This window comes from Lynx rufus, unplaced genomic scaffold, assembly GCF_022079265.1.
Source record: "Lynx rufus isolate CCGP_SWC_20201006 ecotype Redwood Valley unplaced genomic scaffold, mLynRuf1.p SCAF_5, whole genome shotgun sequence".
Taxonomy (NCBI): domain Eukaryota; kingdom Metazoa; phylum Chordata; class Mammalia; order Carnivora; family Felidae; genus Lynx; species Lynx rufus.
The window spans coordinates 91,003,096-91,028,608 of record NW_025814867.1 but is presented as its reverse complement, the minus strand read 5'-3'; the positions used below and the strand labels follow the sequence as shown (position 1 = coordinate 91,028,608).

Below are 25,513 nucleotides of genomic sequence, written 5' to 3'. Positions count from 1 at the left end.
AAGTAATTGAAGAAGACCCAAATAACTGGAAAGATATCTTGTGTTCATGGACTGGAAGAATTAATATTGTTAAAATGCCCCATACCATCCAAAGTAACCTACAGAGTCAATGCAATCCCTATCAATATTCCAATCGCATTTTTCACAGAATTTTTTTAATCCTAAAGTTCATACGGAACCACAAAAGACCCTGAATAGCCAAAGCAATCTTGAAAAAGAAGAACAAAGCCGGAAGATCATACTTCCTAATTTAAAACTATATTGCAAAGCTAATAATCAAAACAGTATGGTATTGGCAAAAAAACAGACACACAGATCAATGGAATAGAGAGCTCAGAAATAAATCCATGCATATATGGTCAATAATTTTTTTTAAGTTTTTACTTAAATTCCAGTTATTTAACATACAGTGTGATATTAGTTTCAGGTGTACATGGCCAATTAATTTTTGACAAAGAAGCAAAAATATACAATGGAGAAAGAATAGTCTCTTCAAAAATGGTGCTGGAAAAAACTGTAGAATCACATGAAAGGAATGAAACTGGACCCTTATCTCACACTATGTATAAAAATCAATACAAAATCGGTTAAAGACTTGAACATCAGACCTGAAACTGTAAAACTTCTAAAAAAAAACATAAGGGGTAAACTCCTTGACACTGGTCTTAGTGATGATTTTTTTGGATTTCACACCAAAAGGAAAGGTTTAAAAAAAAAGCAAAAATAAATAAGTGAGACTACATCAAACTAAAAAGCTTCTGCACAGCAAAGGAAACCATTATCAAAACCTATGGAATGGGAGAAAATATTTGCAAACTGCACATCTGATAATGAGCTAATATCCATAATATACAAGGAACTCATACAACTCAATAACAAAATAATAATAATAATAACCCAATTACAAAATGGGCAAAGGACTTGAATAACCATTTTTCCAAGGAAGACATACAAATAGACAACAGATACTTAAAAAAGTATTCCAAGATCACAAATCATGAGAGAAATGCAAGCCAAAACTACAATGAGATATCATCTTACACCAGTTAGGATATCTACTATCAAAAAGACAAGAGAGGTGCCTGGATGGCTCAGTCAGTAGAACATGCAACTCTTGACCTTGGGATTATGAGTTCAAGCTCCACGTTGGGCATAGAGCTTACTTAAAACAACAACAGCAACAACAACAACAACAGCAAAAAAAAACACTTCTGTAAAAAGACAAGATATACTATAGAATATCATTCAGCCATAAAAAAAGAAGGAAATCCTCCTATTTGCAATAAAATGGATGGACTTTGAGGGCATTATGCTAAGTGAACTAAGTCATACAGAAAGGCAATGTATGTGGAATCTGGAAAAAAAAATGGAACTCATAGAAACAGAGAGTAAATTGATGGTTGCTAGGGATGAGGGCAATGAGTGAAAGTAGTTAAAAGGTAAAAACTTCCAGTTAAAGATTAATAAGTGCTGGGAATATAATGCACATCATGGCGACTACAGATAATAATATTGTGTTGTATATATGAAAGTTGCTAAGAGAATACATGTTTAAAGTTCTGACCACACAAAAAGGTAACTATGTGAGGTGATGGTTGTGTTAACCTTATTGTGATAATCATTTCGAATCTGTACATATGTGAAATCATCACACCTTAAACTTACACCATTTACATGTCAATAATGTCTCAATAAAAGTGAGAGAAAACAAGATAAGAGATAACAAATGCTGGCTAGGATGTGAAGGAAAGGGAACCCTGAAGAATTGGTAGAAATACAAACTGGTATAGCCACTGTGGAAAACAGTAGGAGGTTCCTCAAGAAATTAAAAATAGAACTACCTCATCATTCTGTAAACCAACTTCTGGATATATATCCAAACAAAACAAATCACTACCTCAAAGAGATACCTGTGTTCCCATGTTCATTGCAGCAATATTCATAATAGCCAAAGTATGGAAACAATCTAAGCGTCTGTTGACAGATGAATGGATAAAGAAAATGTGAATACACACACACACACACACACACACACACACGCATACACACATACATATATACACACACAAGTGCAAACACATGCACATTACTCAACCTTAAAAAAGAAGGAAATGTGGGGGGTGCCTAGGTGGCTCAGTTGGTTAAGAAGGAAATCTGGCCATTTGTGGCAATATGGATGAATCTGGAGGGCAATGTGCCAAACAAAATGAGCCAGGCAGAGAAAGACAAATACTATACGGTATCACTTATACGTGGAATCTAAAAACAAAAAGAAAGAAAGAAAGAAAAGTCTAACTCATAGAAACAGAGTAAAATTATGGTTGCCAGAGGCTGGGGGTGGGGAAATAGGGAGAGGCTGGTAAAAGGGTACAAATTTTCAAGTATAATATGAATAAGATCTGAGGATCTAATGAATAACATGATGACTATAGTTGATAATTCTGTGTTGCATAATTGAAATTTGCTAAAGGAGTAAAATTTAAGTGTTTTCACACACACAAAGGTAACCATGTGAGGGATGGATTGATAGATGTGTTCATTAACTCTGAGAATTCTTTCACAATGTATATGTACATTGAATAATCACAATATTCTATCACAATGTATATGTACATCAAAACATCCCAATGTACTCTTTAAATATATTACATTTTTGCCAACAATACCTCAACAAAGCTGAAAGAACCATTAAAGAAGATTTAATGTAGATGCTTACCAATTACTAAATTGTATATTTAAATAGACTTTACAATCTAGAGAACATTTAAGTAAATAAAAACACCTGGGGACAATTAAATACATTCTTTCTTAAGTTTTCAACTCTTCTCTAAAATTATTTAATGTGGAGCACCTAGGTGGCTCAGTCAGTTAAGCATCTGACTTTGGCTCAGGTCATGATCTCACAGCTCATGAGTTCGAGCCCCGAGTCAGGCTCTGTGCTGACAGCTCAGAGCCTAGAGCCTGCTTCAGATTCTGTGTCTCTGTCTCCCTCTGCCCCTCCCCCGCTCATGCTCTGTCTCTCTCTCTCTCTCTCAAAAATAAACAAACACTAAAAAAATAATAAAATGAAATTATTTAATGCAACATTGTTTTTTCCATAATGTAAACTACTGAGCAACTTCTGCCAACTTTAGATTGTTGGAATGAATAGAAATGGGTCCCCGGGAAAGGACTGAGGAAGAAGAGACACTTGGGTCTAACAAAGTCAGAACAAGTTTTTGAAGCAAGGAAACACTGGCTTTAATATGTAAAAAAGGGAGGTGGTCACCAAACTGATATGATCAACAGATCTACTTCTCAAAATGTGTTTGCTCTTCCCATGCATAAAAATTCACCATTATATTTCATATTCATATTTCAAAGCACTTACTTCAGCCAAAATGTCAATATCCATGGATGATTTTTGTTAGTCATCTATACTTTTTTGTGCAAGATTTGCAGATTCTTTTGCAAGAGTAAGTTTTAATAGATAAGGAAAATAGATGAGTATAGTAACATTTAAGGGGATTAGGGAAGGGATGGAAATCTGACAGCCTCACAATTTTGGCTTTGGCACTTCCTAAGTCTACATAACCAGTTACAGTGTGGCATTTAATGCCTTTACCAAGAGCACACCTATATATACAATAGAACATTGTTCTTAGGCTCAGGGGAAGAACAAATTTAACAACAATATACCATTTCCTTCCACATGTCTTCCTCTTTGGATCTAGACTTCCTTGGCAAGATACCTGATATTCATTGCCTTTCCCCTTTCTCTTGGCTTACCAGGCCCTGAGGGGGAAAGGCACATAAAATAAGTGCATAGACCCACATTTATATAGTCAACTTACATTCGACCAAGGTATTGATAAAATTCAATGTGAAAGAAAGATGAATTTTTTTTTTCCCATTAAGTGGTATTGGAACAACAAGCTATCTGTAAAGAAAAACAAAGGAAACTTGACCTCCCTCACATACTATACAAAAATAAATTTGAGATGAATCATACACCTAAATGTAAAAGCTAAAACGTAAAGTGTCTAAAAGAAAATATAAGAAGATATCTTCCTGAGTATTAATGTAGGTGAATATTTTTAAAACATGTCATGGGAAGGACACCTGAATGGCTCAGTCTGTTGAACATTGGACTCTTGATTTCGGTTCAAGTCATGTTCCCAGGGTCACAGGATCAAGTCCTACCTCTAGCTCTGCACTGAGTGTGGAGACTGTTTAAGATTCTCTCTCTCCCTCAGTCCTTTCCCTCTCTCTCTCTCTTGCTCTCTTTCACTAAAATTTAAAACAACAACAAAAAAAAACATGTCATAGGCAATAACTATGACAAAAATGAACTTAATCAAAACTAAAAGCTTCTGCTCATCAAAACATACCCATTATGAATATAAAAAGACAAGCTACAGACTGGGAGAAAATTCACTATCTAAAAAGGAGTGGGGGGGGCAAGACTTAAATAGGCACTTCATGAAAGAAAATATCCAAATGATTCTTACACCACACACAAAAATAAATTCAAAATGGATGAAAGACCTAAATGTGAGACAGGAAACCATAGAAATCCTAGAAGAAAGGGCAGGCAGTAACCTCTTTGACATCAGCCATAGCAACTTTTTTCTAGATAATGTCTCCTGAGGCACGAGAAACAAAAGCAAAAATGAGCTATCAGGACCACATCAAAACAAAAAGCTTCTGCACAGAAAGGAAACAGTCAACAAAACTAAAAGGTAACCTAAAGAATGTGAGATATTGCAAATGTCTTATCCAATAAAAGGTTAGTATTCAAAATGTATAAAGAATTTATACAGCTCAACACTCAAAAAACACATAATCCAATTAAAAATGGACAGAAGACATGAACAGACATTACTCCAAAGAAGACATACAGAGATGGCCAACAGATACATGAAAAGATGTGCATCATCTCTTGCCATCAGGGAAATGCAAATCAAAACTGCAATGAGGTATCACTTCACACATGTCAGAATGGCTAAAATCAGTAACATAAAAACAATTGTTGGCAAGGATGTGGAGAAAAAGGAACCCTCATGCACTGTTGGTGGGAATGCAAACTGTTATAGCCACTGTGGAAAACAATAGGGAGATTCCTCAAAAAGCTAAAAATAGAACTACTCTACAATCCAGTAATGGCACTACTGGGTATTTGCCCAATAAATAGAATACAAAAGCACGAATTCAAAGAAATACACACACCCCTATGTTTAGAGCAGCATTATTTACAATTGCCAAGATATGGAAGCACCCCAAGTGTCCACTGATTGATTAATGGATAAAGAAGATAGATATAGATATAGATAGATATATAGATATACATGGATATTATTCAGCCATACAAAGGAATGAAATCTTGCCATTTACAATGACGTAGATGGAGCTAGAGATTATAATGCTAAGTGAAATAAGTCAGTCATAGAAAGACAAATACCATATGATTTCACTCATATGTATAATTTAAGAAACAAAACAAATGAGCAAAGGGAAAAGAGAGACAAATCAAGAAAGGCTCTTAATTATTGAGAACAAACTGATGGTTACCAGAAGGGAGATGGAGGTGGGATGGGTGAAATAGGAGATGGGGATTAAGGAGCGCACTTGTTGTGATGAGCACAACACTGTGTTAAAATCACAGTGAGATGCACTATACCCACAGGAATGGCTAAAATTTAGAAGACTAGCATAACAATACCAAATTTTAAAGTGGATGGAGCAATCAGAACTCTCATGAATTGTTGATGGAGTTTAAAATGGTACAACCATACTGGAAATTGTTTGGCAGTTTCTAATAAAGTTAAACATACACCTTCCTTCTATCCCAGGATTTCATTTCCACTCCTAGCTATATACCCAAAAGAAATGACTTGCTTAATGTAGATTTATTCAAAACAGCCAAAAACTAGAAACAACCCAAATGTCCATCAGTAGAATAAACAAACATGGCATATTCAGGCAATGGAATATCATACAGCAATAAAACAGGAACAAACTATTTGATAAAAGCAACAACATGGGTAAATAGTAAAAACATTTTGCTGAGCAAAAGAAACCAAATGCAGAAGAATATCTATAGTTTGAGTCCACTTATATGAAGTTTAAAAACTGGAAAACCACTGGTTGAGTAAACTGTAGTGACTGGGAAGGGATATCAGGGAACTTTCTAGGATGATGGAAATATTCCATAATATTATATGGGTGTATACAACTGTAAAAATTTAAGCACATATTATTGAGCTGTGCACTGAAAATGTATGCATTTTGCCACATGTAAATTATGTTTCAATTTTTAAAAAAAGGGAAAAAAAGAGTCCCACATGGAATCCCAAATATATGCAATCCAGATGGGAACTGGGGACTCTCCAGCGAAAGAGATCCAGTTTGGAGAAGAGGAAACTCTATGTCTGCCCAAGAGTTTGGCTGAGCCCTATGGGTTCACCCTCTTGATTCCCTTCTGTCCATTCTATTTTGCTACACAGCAATCCAGGCATGAAACTCTGACAATGAGCTCTACCTCAAAAGCAAACAAACAAAAAAATCCACTTCTGCCAAGAATTTTGCAAGTTTAGTCAACTTTTTGCAGGTTTGAGGTTCAAAGTCACAGAGAGTAGTCTCGTCATAAAACATGGGTCCTGACACCTGGCTGGCTGAACTGTCTCCTTTTCTCTGTGAATGTAGAATAAAAACTGCTTTTCTCAAGCCACGATATCAGTCAATGCCCAGACCACAGGGTCACAGCTTTCTCCCTAAAAGGCCTGGACAAGGAAATTTTTTTGTAAGAATAGAGCACTCCTCCTGAAAGGAATTCTGGGAGGTACAGAACTCCCTCTTCTCTGTGCATAGCTACACCACTCTGCTTGAAGCAAAGAACAGAGGCAAAGCCATTATGGATAGTTAACTACTCTTTCCTCCTCCCACATTTCCACTCACCCTCACCTCCAGGCTCCAGAAAAACTCTGAGAAACCTTTAGAGTGCCTTGAGGGCAATTTGAAAACCACTACACTAGCTCTGGGGGAGGAAAGATTGACAAAAGCTGAGTTTGAGAAAGGGGCCATTTGCCCTGTATACGGCATTGGAGTAGAGAGCTGCAAGAGCAGAGATTCTAGTTACATGAGTATTGATGGAACTGGATGGTTTGAGGTCTGTTATGGTCGCTGGCAGCCAGCCACCAACTGCCTCAACAGCCCATGTGCATTTCTTCTTATTTTTTTTTTATGTTTATTTATTTATTTTGGGGAGAGAGAGCACACGCAAGCACAAGCAGGGGAGGTACAGAAAGAGAGGGAGACAGAGAACCCCAGGCAGGCTTCATGCTGTTAGCACAGATGTCCCATGTGAGGCTCTAACTCAGAAACTATGAGATCATGATCTGAGCCAAAACCAAGAGTCCAACGCTTAACCAGCTGAGCCACCCAGGCGCTCCCCATGTGCATTTCTAACATAAAAATATCCACTGGGCAGGGGCTGCTGGCCACCAACTCCTCTCTCTCCATTGAGGCTTCCTCATCTTCCTCCTGATGCTTCCTTCCACTGTCCCAGCCCCTCCTCCAGGTCTACCCTGCTTAGATTTTATTTTATTTTTTCCATTTTCAAGTTTTTATTTAAATTCTAGTTAGTTAATATATATGGTAAAATTGGTTTCAGATGTAGAATTTAGTGATGCATCACTAACATATAACACTCAGTGCTCATCACAAGTACCCTTCTTAATGCTCATCACCCATTTAGCCCATCCCCTCGTACCTCCCTCCATCAACCTCAGTTTGTTCTAGTTAAGAATTTCTTAGGTTTCCTGCCCTCTCTCTTTATCCCCTTCTCCAATATCCATCTATTTTGCTTTTTAAATTCCACATATGAGTGTATCCTGCTTAGATTTTAGTGGCAGGACTGATATGACCTCCCTCAGTCCCAGCAGAGGCCAACCCCTTCTTGAAGGCTGGTTCTGCAATTCTCTGCAAGGTCCTTGTCTAGCCCTAATGATGACAAGGGAAGCCTGAGCTTCAAAGTTCTGTGAACAGTATGAGAAACTTATTCTTATCTTTTATGAAAAGTAACTACTTATTTTATGAAAAATAACTGGGTTTGTCGAACAAGCCTTAATCCTATTAAGTTCATCAGAAAATTGTTTACGTATGTTATCAAGACAGCTAATTTCTTCTTAGAAAGAGATTATAAATTATATCACATAAAAAGGTTCTGTCCTAGACCATTTTTGAAAAATAATTATATTTCATAGTAGTTAACATCTGGTTACTATGGAAGAGATTTTTGTGCTTCTTAGCAAAGTAACAAGACAGAAGTTTAAATTATTGGTGACATACTGAGATGGAATCAATTCAAATTAAGCAAGATCTTCATGTACCCAGCACTGCTTATGGTTTTTTGCCCCAAAGATCATTGATATTTTAATGTTCCCCAGCCTTCTCTAGTTTCTCATCTTTACTGAGCTGGTAATGTCCAGTCTAGCATTTTTTTTTCACAAGACACTTTATGAAATATGATTGAAAATTAAATTTCTATAAGGCCACTGAAATATCAAGGTTCATTATTTGTGATTTCTGCATTACATTAGCAATCCTTTGATTAAGTTATTTTGCTAAGTCTTCATTCTCCCCAGGATTTTCCTGGAAAAGGGGGAGAGGTGGTTTTCTTTTCTCTGTTGTATCTTTATATATTTTTAGTATTGACCAACTTGTTTAAACATGCTCTTGTTCCTGTATATCCAAATTCTATTAATGGTATAATTATCTTCCTGGTCATCCAAATAAAACCATCATCAGCCACGGACTCCCTTTTTCTTATCCTTGACTTCCTCCTAATACTGTTTTTATAAATTGTCATACCCATTCCTCTCCAATCCATTTGACACAACATTGGATCAGGATTAACTTTTCATTGTTCCTTTGTGATAACTCACTAATCAGTCTTTCTATCTTTAGGATCTTGTCCTCCAATACAGCCTACAGCTTGCTTCCAATTTTCTTTCTAAAGTACACATAGTTTCTGTATAACTCAAGATTTTTAGTGACTTCTGTTACCTAACAACTAAAGTATAAAATCTTTCACCTGTTTTCCATGACCTGTCCTCAATCAGCCTTACCTCCTACTTTTCCCCTAACCTGAGGATAGCCAGGAGTAGTAACTAGGTTTTTAAAATCATTTTTAAGGCAACATGTTGACGCAGTGGTAGCTGAAACTCTAATGAAAAACATTAGAGGAAGCAGTATAAAAGCAAGACCAAAAGACATATAAACAAGGTGTTTAAAAGGTAGTGCTTTTTTACTTCGGCCTTTTTCAGGTGTAATTTACATACAATATAGTCCACACATTTTAAATGTACAATTTGACGAATTTTCCAAATTTTATACCGTTGCATAACCACCACCACAATCCAGATATAGAACAGTTCCTTTTCCTGAAAATATTTCCTTGTGCCCCTTTGCAGTAGATCCTTTCTCCCACTCCCAGCCCCTGGCAACCTCTGAACTGTTTTTGTCACTATAATTTTGCCTTTTCCAGGATTTCATATAAATGGAATAATACAGTACATAGTGTTTTGTGTTTGGCTTCTTTTACTTGACTTCTTTTTACTTTGACTTCTTTTTCACCTATGTTACCTATGTTATTGAATGTATTACTATTTTTCTCTTTTTTATTGTTGAGTAGTACTCTATAGATGGATATACAATTCTTTAAATCTATTTACCAGTTGATTGACATCTGGATTGTTTTCAGTTTGGAGCTGTTAAAATGCAGCTATGAACACTTGTACACAAGTCTTTTTGTGGACATATGTTTCACTTCTCTTGGGTAAATATCTAGGAGTAGAAATGATGGAGTGTATAATGAATGAATTCATATATTTACCCAGCCGTATGTGGAAACACCATCAACTAGGGAAGTCCAGAACCCCAAGCCTGTACCAAATGCTGGAGATAAGCCCCAATTCTCAGTATGCTCATGATTCAAGAGCCCAAAGTCAACAGTAAAATAAGAAGCACTTTTGAGCCTGTGTACTCCCAAAAAGCCCAGTAGAGGCAACCACCCCATTGGGAAGCCCACAATCCAGCCCCCCACAAGGGAAACCTCCAATAAAGATCATTCCTATAGAAATATGAGCTCCAAGACAAGAAATATAAAACATATGAGAAGGTCCAGTCCCATTAAGATAGCCTGAACAATTGATACCCAAAACAACAACATCCAATAGAGCAATCTTAAAGATACTTTACAATGTGCATTTAATTAATTGTGTGTTTAACTAATTAGTTAACAGAGATAGTAATTGTTGTGTTTTTCTTTTCTGCACTTCCTTGTATGTGACTCTACCCTATCAGAGGCATCCATACTCCCTTCGAGGAGAGCTAGGATATTATAATGGAAATGTAAAGACAAAAGCAATATTTGCTTTGGGGTAGTTTTTGCTACTAAAAGAAATTATTGAGAATCAAGAGGGATTACCCAAGATTAACAGTCATAGACTCTAGAAAGAGAACAGAAGATAGGCTGCTTACCCTATGCCTGACCACTGGGGAGTTTAGACAAGTATCACCTGAAGTTGGTGAACAGAGAGGAAGAAATGGACTGTGGCTCTAAAAAAAAGTTAGAGGCCTGGATATGAGAGGACCTGACTTAGAAAGGTCACAAGAAGATGTCAAGGATTATCTGTGGCCAGAGCTAAGCCAACGTGTTAAGATGACTTGTGGCCTCTTGAGTGAGCACCGTGTCATTCACATTTCCTCTTCTTCTCAATACATGAGTGAGGGCATTCCATGGACATCCATCTGCATAGCACCCCTTACATTATCCAGTAAGACACCAACCTATCTCCAAAAATTTGTCAAGCACCTGCCAAACCTTATAAAGAATTAAGCACCTTTCTAATATATAATTTATATAACATATTATATATTAATGAATTATAATATTAAAGTATTAATGTATAATATAATAATATAAAACAGTCTCCAAAATATATTGTTAGGGATAAAGCAAAGCACATAATAGATTATGTGATAGGATACCATTTGTACCATTTATACAAGGAAAGTACATACATGTGTATATGTATGTATGTAGCTAATTATATATATATATATATATATATATATATATATAGGTACATATAAAGAATATCTCTGAAAGATACAGAAGCTGGTAACAATAGTCTCTAAAGAATAGAAAAGTGGCTGAGGAAGAGTGAGTGAAGAATTCCTTATACTGTAAATTATTTTGTTCCTTTTGAACATTTTTATCATATGTATGTGTTACATATTCCAAAATTGAATAAAATAATACAGCTAAAAATTCACACAAAACAGCAATTTTGTTTCTAGATAATTTGCCTTTTTTTTTTTTTTAATTTTTTTTTTTCAACGTTTATTTATTTTTGGGACAGAGAGAGGCAGAGCATGAACGGGGGAGGGGCAGAGAGAGAGGGAGACACAGAATCGGAAACAGGCTCCAGGCTCCAAGCCATCAGCCCAGAGCCTGACGCGGGGCTCGAACTCACGGACCGCGAGATCGTGACCTGGCTGAAGTCGGACGCTTAACCGACTGCGCCACCCAGGCGCCCCTCTAGATAATTTGCCTTCAGAAGCCCTCACACATGTACAAAAGGGGAAAAAAATGCAATTTTGTTTTTAAGGGTAAAAAACTAGAAAAGCCAGTCTTCATAAATAGGGGAATAAATATGTAAAATGTGGACTAGCACATAGCAGTCAGATAGAGACAATAGATGATACACAGATAGTTAGACAGATAAATCTATCACAAGAAGCAGTTAAAGGAAATAAACTACATTGGTCTATCTGTGTATCAATATGGAACAACTCAAAAACATGTTGAGCAAGAAAAAAGCATAACACAGAATATATGTTTAGCCTACAATTTAAATGAATTTTTAAAAGCACACTACTAAGTAAATGTGTAAAACTCACAATGTATGTAGTTTACCTCTGTGGGGGGTAAGGTTGGGAGATGGGAGTGGGAGGTCAGTAATATTTTATCTTAAAAACAACTACAAAACAAAACAAAAAAAAAAAAGAAAAGGAACAAAGGGACGATAGGTAAGATAAAATGTTAAAAGTTTTAAATCTGGATAATAGGAGTATAGGTGTTTGTTGTTTTATTCTTTGTGTTTTACTGCAGTTCTAGAAATGGTAAAAAATTAAAAAAAAGGTAAAATACAAATATCCAGCAAGTTTCTCCAGATTGATCCTTCTACTTTCTTTATAAAGTCAAGTAAATTCTAAACAATCAGCCTTGACATTATTAGTAAATACACCCTTAAAACACAAAATTTTTTATTAAAGCCTTTAAAACATTAGGAAACCCTGGTCATGGCTTCAGATTTCATTTCTCAGATGCAATAGGAGAGAACCCTTGTCAAAGAGAATGTAAGGAAGTCTGACTCCTGTGACATGGTGACTTGTTGGGCACACCCATTTGTCCATCCCCAGCCCTCATTCTTCCAAATTCCTATTAGCATATTCTGTTGAGGAAGCAGCATGGCTTGCTTCAAGACATACTCATTCTCCCTGTGCCTATTTGCTCTTTGTGAAAAAGAATACTTTCTGGAGGCGTGGCTTGTTGACTCTTTAAAAACCAGAGTCTCCACGCTTACCTGATCACTTCAGTTCCGGCATCCTGCCTAGCAAAGAAGCAGTTAGTCAAAATGATACCTGGAGGCTTAAGTGAAGCCAAACCTGCCACTCCAGAAATCCAAGAGATTGCTAACGAGGTGAGTTGATGTATGTCATGAAAAGGATTGATTCAAAATCTTGGTTCCTAGGTCAGATGTGTTAAGTGTGTGGGTGAACATGAAAACTAGAACACTGGGAAATGTGTTGTGTTTTGTTCAGGCTTCCCTACAACTAAAAACCTTTTCAGATGAAACCTCTAATAATCCCAAATATGAGAGCGATCTCAGGCAAGTAACATCACTTCTCTGAGCCTCAGTTTCCCCATTTATAAAAGAAGAATTTGTATTAGGTCATCTTTATAGGCTTACAGTGTATGATTCTAGGATTACTAATTCAGTTTCTGATCTTACCAAATGGAGCCAACATGTAATTAAAGTCTGAGGTTGCTAACAATTTGACAAACTAGACTTTACCCTCTCTACAGGGAATTTTTTTAATGGGTTAAATGAAGAACAATATTGCAAAGATACCACTTACAAACTTCCTGCCAATTTGAATAAATAGAAAATATTTTAGTCTTTTAGTATTTAGAAGATGATTAAACTAGTATGGAAGAGGAGTGGCATAGTCTATGGTGATTCCAAAATTGATAAGGGTGAAAACAGAACTCAATGTTTTCAGCAAGTTGATACATTTTTCTAAGTGTTCTTTGATTAGATATCACCTAAATAATAAAATTTTATTATATTGCATATTTTATGAAAAGAAAAAATATGTAAATTGCCATTTTAGGCCTGTAAATTGTTGCCCTATTTTCTTATCTCATTCCTTGTTTTTCTCTCTGAAACTTCTTTCAATGACACTGGCAAACAATATCAGCTTCTTGTGTGAATGAGAGAGATAGGATCCTCTATGTTAGGGCTCTGGAATGCTTTCTAGAGACTAGATGCCTGGAATTCTACCACTAGTTCTTTGGGACTAAATGTTTCCCTTTTAAGAGTTCTTTTAAAAAATACTTTGGAGCTTATTTTTCTTGTAAAGCAGAATATTAAGTCATTAATACCTTTTTTTGAGTCCTTATATCAGGTCAGTGTCCTCAAACTTCAGTGTGCACATGAGTTACCTGGAAGTCTTGTTAAAATGCAGATTCTGACTCAGTAGATCTGGCTGGGATGAGCCCGAGAGCCTGAATTTCTAACCAGCTTCCAGGTGATGGCCCTGCTGCTGTCCATGACCTCACCGGCCTACAGGACTAGAGATGCATGATATCCAAGAGACCTGTGGGAGATGGGCTTTCTAAAAGCAAGGCACTGAAAAAAAAAATCTCAATTCCATTTGTGAGATGAAGATCACACCTCTTGCTCTGCTGGCAGAGCTGTGAGGGCAAAATAAGATGATGTGCATAATAATGACTTGGAAACAAGAAAGAAACATGCATAGGTGAGGCATCACAGTTATTTGCTTCAAATCTTCACCTGAAATCACCCCTGACCCCAGAAAATCCCCCTGAGACTCTCCAGGGACCAGAGCTGTAAGAAAGTTGGGGAATAACAGATTTGATAGAGAGAATGCAGAAAATTTTAATCATTTTTTAAAAGCCTATCTTAGCAAGAATAAATTTTTTAACAAGAAGCTATAAAGTTATAAGAAGGCCTTGCGTTGTTAAAAACACTCATCTGTGAGCCACATCTTAAATGATGAAATTAACTTGCAAGTGTGTTTCCTGCTGCTTACCTCAGGCTTACTCTGACAAGGCTTATCCCATCAAGGAGGTAGAATGAAAGATAGATATTAACAGGAGCTATGTCACCCCAGAAAGGTGCTTTGCAGTTTTAAAAGCCTTGTCATCCATTTGGCCAACCTCTCATTTGATCTTCATAACCCCTAGGGCAGGGAAGGAAATCATCATGTCCATTTTTCAGGTGAGATTTCAGACTGAGATTCAAAGAGGTTAATAACTGCCTGGTTAAGAAGCTGGCTTAAGATTTTGACCACCTGCCTTTTCCACTGTAAAGTGGCAGGAACATGGAGAAGTATGTGGGTTGAGGGAAATACAAGGTATGGTAAATTGCCTTATCTGTGCAAGCAGCCAGCCTCAGATTTAAATCAATTTGAGAAATAAATATGAATGAATCATTTTTTTTAATTTTTATTTTTTATTTTTGAGAGAGAGAGAGAAACAGAGTATGAGTAGGGGAGGGGCAGAAAGAGAGGGAGACAGAATCCGAAGCAAGCTCCGGGCACTGAGCTGTCAGCACAGAACCCAATGCAGGGCTTGAACTCATAAACCCTGAGATCATGACCTCAGCCGAAGTCGGACAATCAACTGACTGAGCCACCCAGGTGCCCCAGAATGAACCATTTCTTGAATATCAATTAGGTGTCCAGGATTGTGATACATAAGCGTGCTTTGTGCTGATAGCTCAGAACCTGGATCCTACTTCAGATTCTGTGTCTCCCTCTCTGTCTGCCCCTCCTCTGCTCACACTCTGTCTCTCTCTCAAAAATAAATAAATAATTTAAAAAACTAAGAAAAAAAAAAGAAGATACATAAGGACTTTAAGACATGGCCCCTGCCCTCAAGGGGTTTACACTCCATTTAGGGAAGTCAAGATAACTGGGATGTAATATAAAATATTTTTTAAATCATAGGTTTGGAAGAGGAAACACATTAGAGTTTGCCCATCAAAGCACTTTCTTTTTTTTTTTAAGTTTTTTAATTTATTTTGAGAGAGAGGAGAAAGAGCACAAGTGGGGGAGGGGCAGAGAGAGGTGGGGATCTGAAGTGGGCTCTGTGCTGACAGCAGAGAGCTTGATGTGGGGCTCAAACTCACAAACCGTGAGATCATGACCTGAGCCAAAGTCAGAAGCTTAACTGACTGAGCCAACCAGGTGCCCCAAAGTCCCTAATTTTCAAGTGAAGAATTACTGTATAGTAGTTCAGCTTATCAGGTATTAAGCTCCCAGTTATCATTTAGCTAGCTCCCCTCTCACAGGAGAACCTTAGGGGGCAATTCCCAATTAAGTATTAGAAGGTGGAGGAATAGTCATTTAGGAAGCACTTCCCATCAATTATGTAACTTATCTCCCTACAAACAACCCCAAAAGGCAGTTATTACCAAAACCACTTTTAGATGAGGGAATATAATCAACACCTTCTCCAAGATTATAGAATTAGTTAGGTGCCCAGTCAGAGCCAGGCAAATGGGTAGGTGTTGGTAGTCATACACTTAGTAGGATCTTAGGGGGTCTCAAGGAAGAGCACTACTACCTGTCATTTTACTACCTGTAATTTTATATCTTTGATGTTTTTTATGTATTCTTATTTTTTTAAATCACCTATTAAAATGCAGGAGCTTCTTAGAGCTGAAGTTTCTTCTTAGAGGAGCTTCTTAGAGGAGCTGACGTTTATCAGCTTTCACTGTCCTTATCAAAGAGCTTTTTAGTGGAATGCCAACTGAAGGAAGAACTCCATTTGGGAGGCAAAGGAAGGATGGAGAAAGCTATCTCATAGAGAGGAGAAAGCATCAAAGAAAAATGAGAACTGCAGGTTTAAGGAATTTGACATCAAAATGAAAGAGGGATGTTGGACAAAGTCAGAAAGAGAAGAAAATCAAACAAAGAGCTTGGGGTTGAGGAGACTTGAACATTTCCAAAGGCAGAAGAAAAGAGTGTCCCCATTCTGAAGATAGCAGAGACTGAATGGTAATTGTGTATCATGTATTACTAAAGGATAATAATGATTCTTGGGTCCAGAGTACACGTAGAAGAAATCCCCTTTCCCAGAGTTCTTTGTGTTAGTTGAGGATCTCTGCTATCCCTCTCTTCTACCCTCTTTCCTTTCTGGAAAGACAAGTTGTCATGAAGAAAAACAACCTCACTTTCTTTATTCGGAAAACATTATATACACAGTACCATGTGAAATGTTATAGGGACAGAAGGGACACAAAAATGGTTTCTGCCTTTAGAGAGATTTACAAAATAGATTGGAGATAAGAGATACACTCAAGGAAATAACAAGCTATACTTGACCCCATCTATGAAAAACTGTAATATATGTAATTAAGGACCGAGTGGCCCTACCAGCAAAAGCCTCTAGATCATTACTGCCGATCCATATCTTACATCATATGTTAAAAAACCAATGGATGAGAATTCTGAGTAATTTTACATGCAGGAAATAAATGTTATTTCAACAGTTATTTTTAGAAATAAGAGCTATTATTGTGCATGCACAGGTAGATACAACACACACACACACACACACACACACACACACACGCACACCTCAGTCAAACTTAATTACTGAATGCCATTCCTGGCAAGCACAGACCATAATACCATACAAACACCCCCTCCACATACCATCATGTACATCACACCCTGGAGCTTAGTATGTCACAGTTGTCACTCACCCACACATTTGTATTCTCTATGACAGCAGCTTCCTCATCAATCCCACTGCCCCACACCCAGAGAGCCTGCCATTCAGCCACACTACAATCATTCAGGCATTCACCCTCCCATCTTCATCATAACATGCCTAAACCAACTTGAGCATTCATCCAGCCTGGACCCATGGTGAGTGGCTTCATATACTCTTCCACCCCTGATTTCTGTTGACCCCATGAAATTCTGGCATTCCAGTCCTCAATTAGAGATCACTCGCATTGCCACCACTTCCTCTTCAGCTTGTGCTCCAGATCCAGAGAACTTTGCCAAGGAAGTTGCAGAACCACAGAAACTCACTCACTACAAATTTATGAATTCATGCCAGCAAACAACAGCAACAGGACCCTCGGGCTTCCAGAACATCCTTTCAGTCACAGCCTGTTGGCCCTTTTCTAGAAACTCCAGAAAGGTGGACCTGGACCTTCTCTCTCCTTGGTTTCTCAATCCCTCCATCCCCATGGCCCCTCCAGTAGGTATCTCAGTTTCTTCTCTTAAAAGATTGCAGTCATCTGGTGCAAGAACACTCTGATTCCTTTTCTCTTGCTGGATCTCATTCCTCCCTCCAGCCTAAGACTCTGCCCTCTGTTCTTCAGTCCACCTTTCTTCTCTCATGTCAGATGCCATCATTTCTTGCATACCAGTTGCCTTGCCCCATACTTGTCCCTTCCCTCAAAACATGGTCAGATGACAAATGTCTAAGTCACTTCTCATCAGCCCTACTATACTTTCATGCTACTGCCCAAACTCTCCTTCCTTACTCTGTAAAACATCCCAAAATATAGCTTACCCATGTTGCCTCTATCACATTTCTATCCATTCTTCCCTAAATTATGCATAGCCCAATATTTCTGCAGAATGATTACAGATAGGGAAAAGCCATAGGTGTTAGGTGCAGCATGGCTAGAATCCTCAGATCCCAGAGAACTAACCATTCACCAAGATTCATGCTCTGCAGCAATTAAAGAAAAGAAAAGAAAAGAAAAGAAAAGAAAAGAAAAGAAAAGAAAAAAAAAATGTGAACAACTCTAGGGTAATTGTATTTTGCCAGCTGCTCCTTCCTGATAGGATCCTTCCACTGGCTGGGGCTCAAATGACAAACCCACACTGTTTCTTCTTCCAGCATCTCAGCCACCACCATGCATGGTAGGCTGAGGAAAGTGAATGTCAACTGTGTTCAGCTCGAGGTCTGTCTATGTACCACCAGGTCCCAGACCACCACTCCCAGCTGGCTTTACCCTCTCAGCACCCACCCTTGGGGAGTCTTTCAGCACCAAGTTGCCTTCTGAAAATTAAAGTTTCACTGACCAGTTCCTTCCTATTCTTCCCCCTTTCCTGCTCCTCAGCTTAAGCCTCATTACCCCAGGTTCATAGCATCCGACGTTAGAATAATACCAGTCTGTTCTACTGGGAAGAGAGAGCAAGGCTACAGGTTATAAGTGGAGTGAACCTGAAATCATGACACACAGTCTGATAGGTGCCAATGCACTTACTGAAACAAACAGGACATTTGAAGTCAGCTCTCTTATGGAAAATTCTGGACTTGTGGACTATATAGATGCAGTGGAAAGGTTGCAGATTTTGATCGATTTTAAGACGTAAATAAAATTTTCTGATAGGCAGTAAAAAAAAACACGACCAAAAGACTGGAAACCAGAAGGAATACAGATCACTGCCACTGATAAACCAGATACTTAAGCTATCAAGCAAGGGATTTAAAACCTTAAATAACTGTAATTAACAATTTTTCAGCCTTAAGCAGTCATGTTCTCCTCACAGCCTTAGGTCCCTCATTTGTAAAATGAGGTTTAAATACATAATGTTGGGTTTAGTGTAGAGATTAACCCTTTCCAACTTAGCTCCTAACTTGACTGGTACCCCATATTGGCTCAGAAGGGTTAGACAGAGGAAGCAACAGGACAGTAACTCCTCTCCTTACTTGACTTCTCTCGGCACTCCTGTCTACTTTTTTCCCGCTCTCCTGCACCCTACCTCTTCCCATTTCCGTTTGTTTGGTTTCTTTTTTCCTCAAGATTTGTCTTCTTCCTTTGTCGACTTTGGAGCTTTATTTTCCATCTCAAGAAAGCAGTATCACATTCTTCCCATCTATTCTGAAGGTCACAGGAGAAATGGGTGGTGGTCTATGAAGTGTTGTAGCCTCCAAAGTAGTCTGAGAACTCAAAGAGTTTGGAAATGTCTACATATTTGAAAACAGTTCTGGTACCCAAACTGAGGTGCTGATAGAAAAGGATTCAGGACATCTGCCCACTGATGGGAAGGACTTGATATGGCCTTGGGAGAACCCTAGATGCATGGGAGACCTGCCTAAAACATGTGAAATGCTTTAGTGATGGGCAGGGAGGCAACTTCCCAATAAACAAGGTATAATCGAGCATACACGTCTATTTCCTTTTCCTTCTAAATGATAGGAAAATATTGCAGGGTAAAGGGTATAAAGCCAACAAATAGAAAGACAACAGGAGATAGGCAAATACCACCTCAGAGATACTGACAAAACTTTGGAAGATGGAAAACAGATGAACAAGGGAAAATTACTGGACCATCTAGACAAAGCCTAAACCACAGACAGGAATGATGAGCCAGAAGTAAGTGGATTCATGGTGCAGAATTCCAAAGTGGCTCAAGCACTAGCAATGCCAGAAACTTATGATGACAAGAGTGAGGCATGGGGCTCCCACCAGGAAAACTGATGACAGATCTGTATGAGGAGCTTGCCCCCAGATCTTTCCCTTTCACTCCCTTCCAAGCCAAAAGATGATAACCTATTACCCATCCTCCACCCTCACAGAATTCTGAAGATCTACTCTTAACAGAAATTGAGTCAGAGAGAACACAGTGGACACTAGCATTATCAGGCTCAGCTGAGGGCAGGAATGAAGGACCAATACTGAAAACTGGTAGATTAAGTGAAAGTTCACATATTGAATTTGAGACTTTCATTCCCTTGTCATGTTTGGTTTGGGAATGCTGCCATCAAAGCTTATAATCCCCCTGTGGTAGACAGAATGGTGGCCAACATCCTAATCCCTGAATCCTGTAAATGTGTTATCTTACATGGCAAAGTGAATTAGAGCTGTGATTAAATTAAGGATTGACACTATTTTTGTAACTTTGAGTCTGAAATTATTTCAAAATAAAAAATTTTTAAATAAAGTAGTAATTATAGCTCTCCCATCTTTATCAATCAAAGATACATATATTAGAGTTTTACTAGTGAAAACGTTACCATATATTGCCACAAGCTGATGTAACGCAACAAAATTTGACATTTTAGTTAGGCCATGTAATCTTATTATCCTTGAAATATGGAAATAGCTGTCATTATCATGTTTAAGGACCTTCAGAAACACGAGGTTCCCAGGCTTGTAAATCACATAAATGGAGTCCAATATAGCTTTGATAATGTGTTTCCTCTTTTCTCTTCTTAAGGTTAAACCTCAGCTTGAAGAAAAAACAAATGAGACTTACCAAAAATTTGAAGCTATAGAGTACAAAACTCAAGTGGTTGCCGGAATAAATTACTACATTAAGGTTAGAGTTCAACATCCACCTTGGCACTAAAAGATACTGTATTTCTCATTTTGTATGATGTTCCCTGTCACCTCCACCATATATTTTGTCCCTCTGGTTGTGCTAAATGAAGATGTCTATCCCACATGAAACTTCCCAAGTGGTAGACTCTCAAATTTGGTAGATGATGGGATATTCAAACCATCTGTTTCCTGTGGATTTAGAAGCCTTTCTTACATTGATTTCTTCCAAATGACAATTATATTTTATAAATTACAATTTTCAGAAATTGTATAGAAAGAGATTTCATTAACAGTCCAAGCATGTCTAATTTGTGGCCATGGCTGCTTCCTATGGGAAGCGGGAGGATAGTATCTCAGTTGCCTGAAGGCATGGAGCTGAACCACATGCTATCTTGAAGCTTATTCTACCTCAAAGCTTTGTGATTCTATATATCTAATTAAATGGATTTTCAGAAGGACTTAAAGTAATTTAAGGTGGAAAAATAACTTAAACCACTTTTGTCCTTTACATAAGCCTTTTGATTAATACAATTTGAATAATTTTGACAATTCAAATAAGTGGAGTCAATTTGTGACACTGCAGGTACAATTAAAAACAGTGGAACATTTAAAATAATTTTAAGATTAATTTTATAGCTACATCAGTAAATTAAATGATGCACTATCCAGTTGTAATTGAAGAAAATCGTTATCAAGTTGAGAGGGAACCGTTTCAAGTCAACCATAGATATTTGGGAACAATTTCCATCCTTTTGTATTGAGATGACAATTCTGATTTAATAAATAATAACAACAGACATTCAAATGCATTTACTTAATCTTGACAAAACCATTTTACCAACACACACTCTGGCTTATTCAATAACTACTTAAGATATAACATTTTTGAAAAATGTTTTGAGCCAAAAAATAAATTAACCAGTCCTAACCAGCTAAGCATAGGAAAATTGCAACACTGAGTTATATAAATGGATCATCCCAGTCCTACCATATTTGAACTCCTAGTATATGCCAGGTCCTGAGGTGGTGCACATGAATGAGATCCTGCTTTATCCTCAGAAAGCACTGGCATTGTTTCCTCCTTTCTCAATCTGCTTTCTTCACAGCTGAAAAAGAATGTTCTCCAGTGAAAAATGATTTTGTTCAAAGACAAGAAGCATGCCATCAAAATTGGGATCATTGTTTTAATAATTTATGATTAGTCCAAGTTCATAAACTTCATATATTAACCAGCTCATGTATGTCCTTAAAAGCTTATCAGAAAAGTTGAAAATTTCTTCCGTTAAGACCACCTGCCTCGTCAGATTTCTCCTACTGGATTACAGTTCCCTCATTACTTCCTGGCCACTGTAGCTAGTTGTTGATCTCTGCTTTGAACCACTCTCTAAATTTAAGGTCTTGCTGGTGATGTGACCTCTGTTCTTTCTCAAGTACCTATCAAGAGGCAGGTGGTGGAATGGAAGGGCTGCAGGCTTTGGTGTCAGACAGTTCTGGCACCCTTGAACCCTTGTTTGACTTGTTCACTAGTCAGTGCCTGTGTAATTGAAGCTCCTCATCTACTCTGAGCCTCAATGCCCTTGTCTGCACAATGCAAATAATAACCTACTTTGCCAGGTGTTGTGTGGAATAAATGAACTGAAATTTACTAAGCACTTATAATATGCTCTGTTCTAAGAGCTGGACATGTATTATCTCTTTTAATCCTCTCAACAAATTTATGAGGTAAGTATGATCATTTCCCCTATGTTACTGGCAAAAAAATGGAGCCCCAGAAAGATGGAGTAACTAATAAGGTCATATAATTTTAAGAGCAGAGCTAGGATTTGAATCCAGATGGTCTGATGCTTAACTACTGGCTGTGCTGCATCTAACAATGTATGCAAAGGCTGATGCCCTGTTCCAAGTACAGAATAAATGCTTTTAAAGGGTTACACTGTAGAGTGAAAAGAACGTCGATGTTAGAGTCTGGATTTCGATTTTGACTCTGTCACTTATTAGCTGAGAAATTTATGGAAAATTACTTTATCTCTCCTAATCTGCTTCTGCATCTGTAAAACTGTCATTGTTCCACCTTCCTTCAGACCTCATAGTAAGAAGTATATAAAATGCTCATCATAGCCTCTGAATCATAGTAAACATTTGATAAATGGTATTTGTTAATTAGGAAGGAACATCAGAATGTAAAAAATATTATTATAAGATAAACTTTCATTGTTTCAACCAAGAACAAAGGTAGAAATTCTTACCATGATTTTCTAGGTCCCAGATTCCTGCCCAAACTACCATTTCAATTTCCATACCAATGACTTCCCAGCAAGATCCCTTTATTTTAGGAGGGACACTACACTGTCCACCCCCTGGGCCCTGCTTAGTCCTACTAGTGGGTACTTACAAAGCAGGTTCTACTATAGATATGGGAACCACACATCCCAAAATTTCTAGGACAATTCTGATTTTCTCCTCCCTTCTCAAACCATGCAGCAAATAAAGTCTCCCAATTTGGAAGTCAGAAAACAGAATCAACAAAATGACGGTCACATGTTTTCTTGTTCTGTGCATCCTTGAAAATGAAATGCAACTCTGAACTTTCAGACTGTAGGAAATTTTATAAAATAAAATAAATAAAATAAAATAAGGATCTATGCCTCTAGCCATACCCTTTCTCATAAAATAAGAGGGTAGATTTATGAAAATCAAGGGTCTAAGAATGCTGGTCTAGAAATGCTGTTCCCAAAAAGCTTATTTCAGTAAAGTCTTTATAGTCTGTAGATCTTTCACTTGACAGAGATCCATTTGAATGAATCTCTTTTTCATTGTTTTTTCTTTTTTTATCTTTTAGGTGCAAGTAGGTGATAATAGATATATTCACATTAAAGTATTCAAAGGTCTTCCAGTACAAGATTCATCTTTGACACTTACTGGTTACCAGACTGGCAAAAGCGAGGACGATGAGCTGACAGGCTTTTAGCAGAGCATGTTCCAAAAGTGGTCTGGTATTTTCCACTGGCTACTGATTAACGATCCTTGCTAATATATGTAACTATCAATAAAGAAGCATTCTTTTTCAAATAAATTGATTTCTTCAACTATTTCTCTTCTACTGTGTTAATATTAATTATCTTTTCTTTCTCAAAGTCAAAGGATAAGACCACCACCACTGCCACCACCTTCCCACCATAGACAGGCTAGATCATGGGTGATCAGTTCCCTATGGTTGCTAAGAATCCAATATTCCATCCCTAGCCTCACATTTTAAAATTAAATCAGGTATTTTACAAAATATATTTATACTTTGGGGCACCAGAGTGGCTCAGTCGGTTAAGCGCCAACTTTGGCTCAGGTGATGATCTCACCGTTCGTGTATTCAAGCCCTCCATTGGGCTCTGCATTGACAGTGTGGACCCTGCTTGGGATTGTCTCTCTCCTTCTCTCTCTGTCCCTTCCCAACTCGTACATGCTCTCTCTCTCAAAATATATAAAAATAAAGTTAAAAAATATATATGTTTATTTATATTTTGAAATAACCTTAAATTTACAGATAAGTTGCAAAAAAACTTTTTTCCCCAGACACTTGAGAGTAAGTTACCTACAGCGATGCCCATCACCAACAAAAACTTTAGTGTGCATTTCCTACAAAGAAGCATTTTCTCCTGAACAACTGAAATACAACCATCAAAATCAGGAAATTAACTGATTTTAGTTAATGTACTAAAATCAACAGTTAATGTACTGTTAGTACATTTGGTAACATCTAATCCCCAGACAATATTCAGTTCCCTCAGTAATTCCCAAAATGTCTTTTATTGCTAAAAGCTCCAGTCCAAAACCAAGTGTTCCATTTAATTGCCATTTTTTCTCAGAATTTTCTAAGATCTCTATTAAGATATAATTTATATACCATATAATTCATCCAATTAAAGTATACAATTCAATAGTTTTTAGTACATTTAAAAATATGTGCAACCATCACATAGTCAATTTTAGAACATTTTCACCACCTCAAAAAGAAAACCATACCTTTTTGTTATCATCCCCCATCCTCCTCCACATCCTCACCCCTAAAGAAATCATGAATTTACTTTCTGTTTCTACAAATTTGCCTAATCTAGATATTCCATATGCATGAAATCACATATGGGTTTTTGTAACTGGCTTCTTTCACTTAGCATAATGTTTTTGAGATTTATCTATGTTGTAGCATGTGCCAATGTTTTATTCCATTTTATGGCCAAATAATATTCAATTTTATGGACATACTACATTTTGTTTATCATTTATCAGTTGATAAATATTTGAGTTGCTTTGACTATTATGAACAATGTAATGAACAATGTATAAACATTTGCACATATTTTTTGTCCATACATATTTTCATTTCTCTTGGGTATATACCTAAGAGTGAAATTGTTTCATATGGTAACTCTTTTTTTTTTTAATATATGAAATTTATTGTCAAATTGGTTTCCATGCAACACCCAGTGCTCATCCCAAAAGGTGCCCTCCTCAATACCCATCACCTACCCTCCCCTCCCTCCCACCCCCCATCAACCCTCAGTTTCTTCTCAGTTTTTAACAGTCTCTTATGCTTTGGCTCTCTCCCACTCTAACGTCCTTTTTTTTTTTTTTTTTTTTCCTTCCCCTCCCCCATGGGTTCCTGTTAAGTTTCTCAGGATCCACATAAGAGTGAAACCATATGGTATCTGTCTTTCTCTGTATGGCTTATTTCACTTAGCATCACACTCTCCAGTTCCATCCACGTTGCTACAAAAGGCCATATTTCATTTTTTCTCATTGCCACGTAGTATTCCATTGTGTATATAAACCACAATTTCCTTATCCATTCATCAGTTGATGGACAT

At 37.3% G+C, this 25,513-nt stretch overlaps 1 protein-coding gene across 1 annotated transcript; it reads left to right on the top strand.

Moving 5' to 3' along the window:
- Positions 1-12,657: 12,657 nt before the first annotated feature.
- On the top strand, positions 12,658-23,743 carry CSTA (cystatin A). The gene is made up of 3 exons (XM_047098759.1): positions 12,658-12,749; positions 20,551-20,652; positions 23,494-23,743. The coding sequence occupies exons 1-3, from the start codon at positions 12,684-12,686 to the stop codon at positions 23,620-23,622; spliced, it is 297 nt and encodes a 98-aa protein (XP_046954715.1). The 5' UTR covers positions 12,658-12,683; the 3' UTR covers positions 23,623-23,743.
- The last annotated feature ends 1,770 nt before the right edge of the window (positions 23,744-25,513 follow it).

Bases quoted from the DNA above. Each gene is read 5' to 3' on its own strand.
- CSTA (XM_047098759.1), top strand. From the start codon at position 12,684: ATGATACCTGGAGGCTTAAGTGAAGCCAAACCTGCCACTCCAGAAATC. The intron at 12,750-20,550 runs GTGAGTTGATGT...TCTCTTCTTAAG, and splicing joins TCCAAGAGATTGCTAACGAG to GTTAAACCTCAGCTTGAAGA. The intron at 20,653-23,493 runs GTTAGAGTTCAA...TTTATCTTTTAG, and splicing joins GAATAAATTACTACATTAAG to GTGCAAGTAGGTGATAATAG.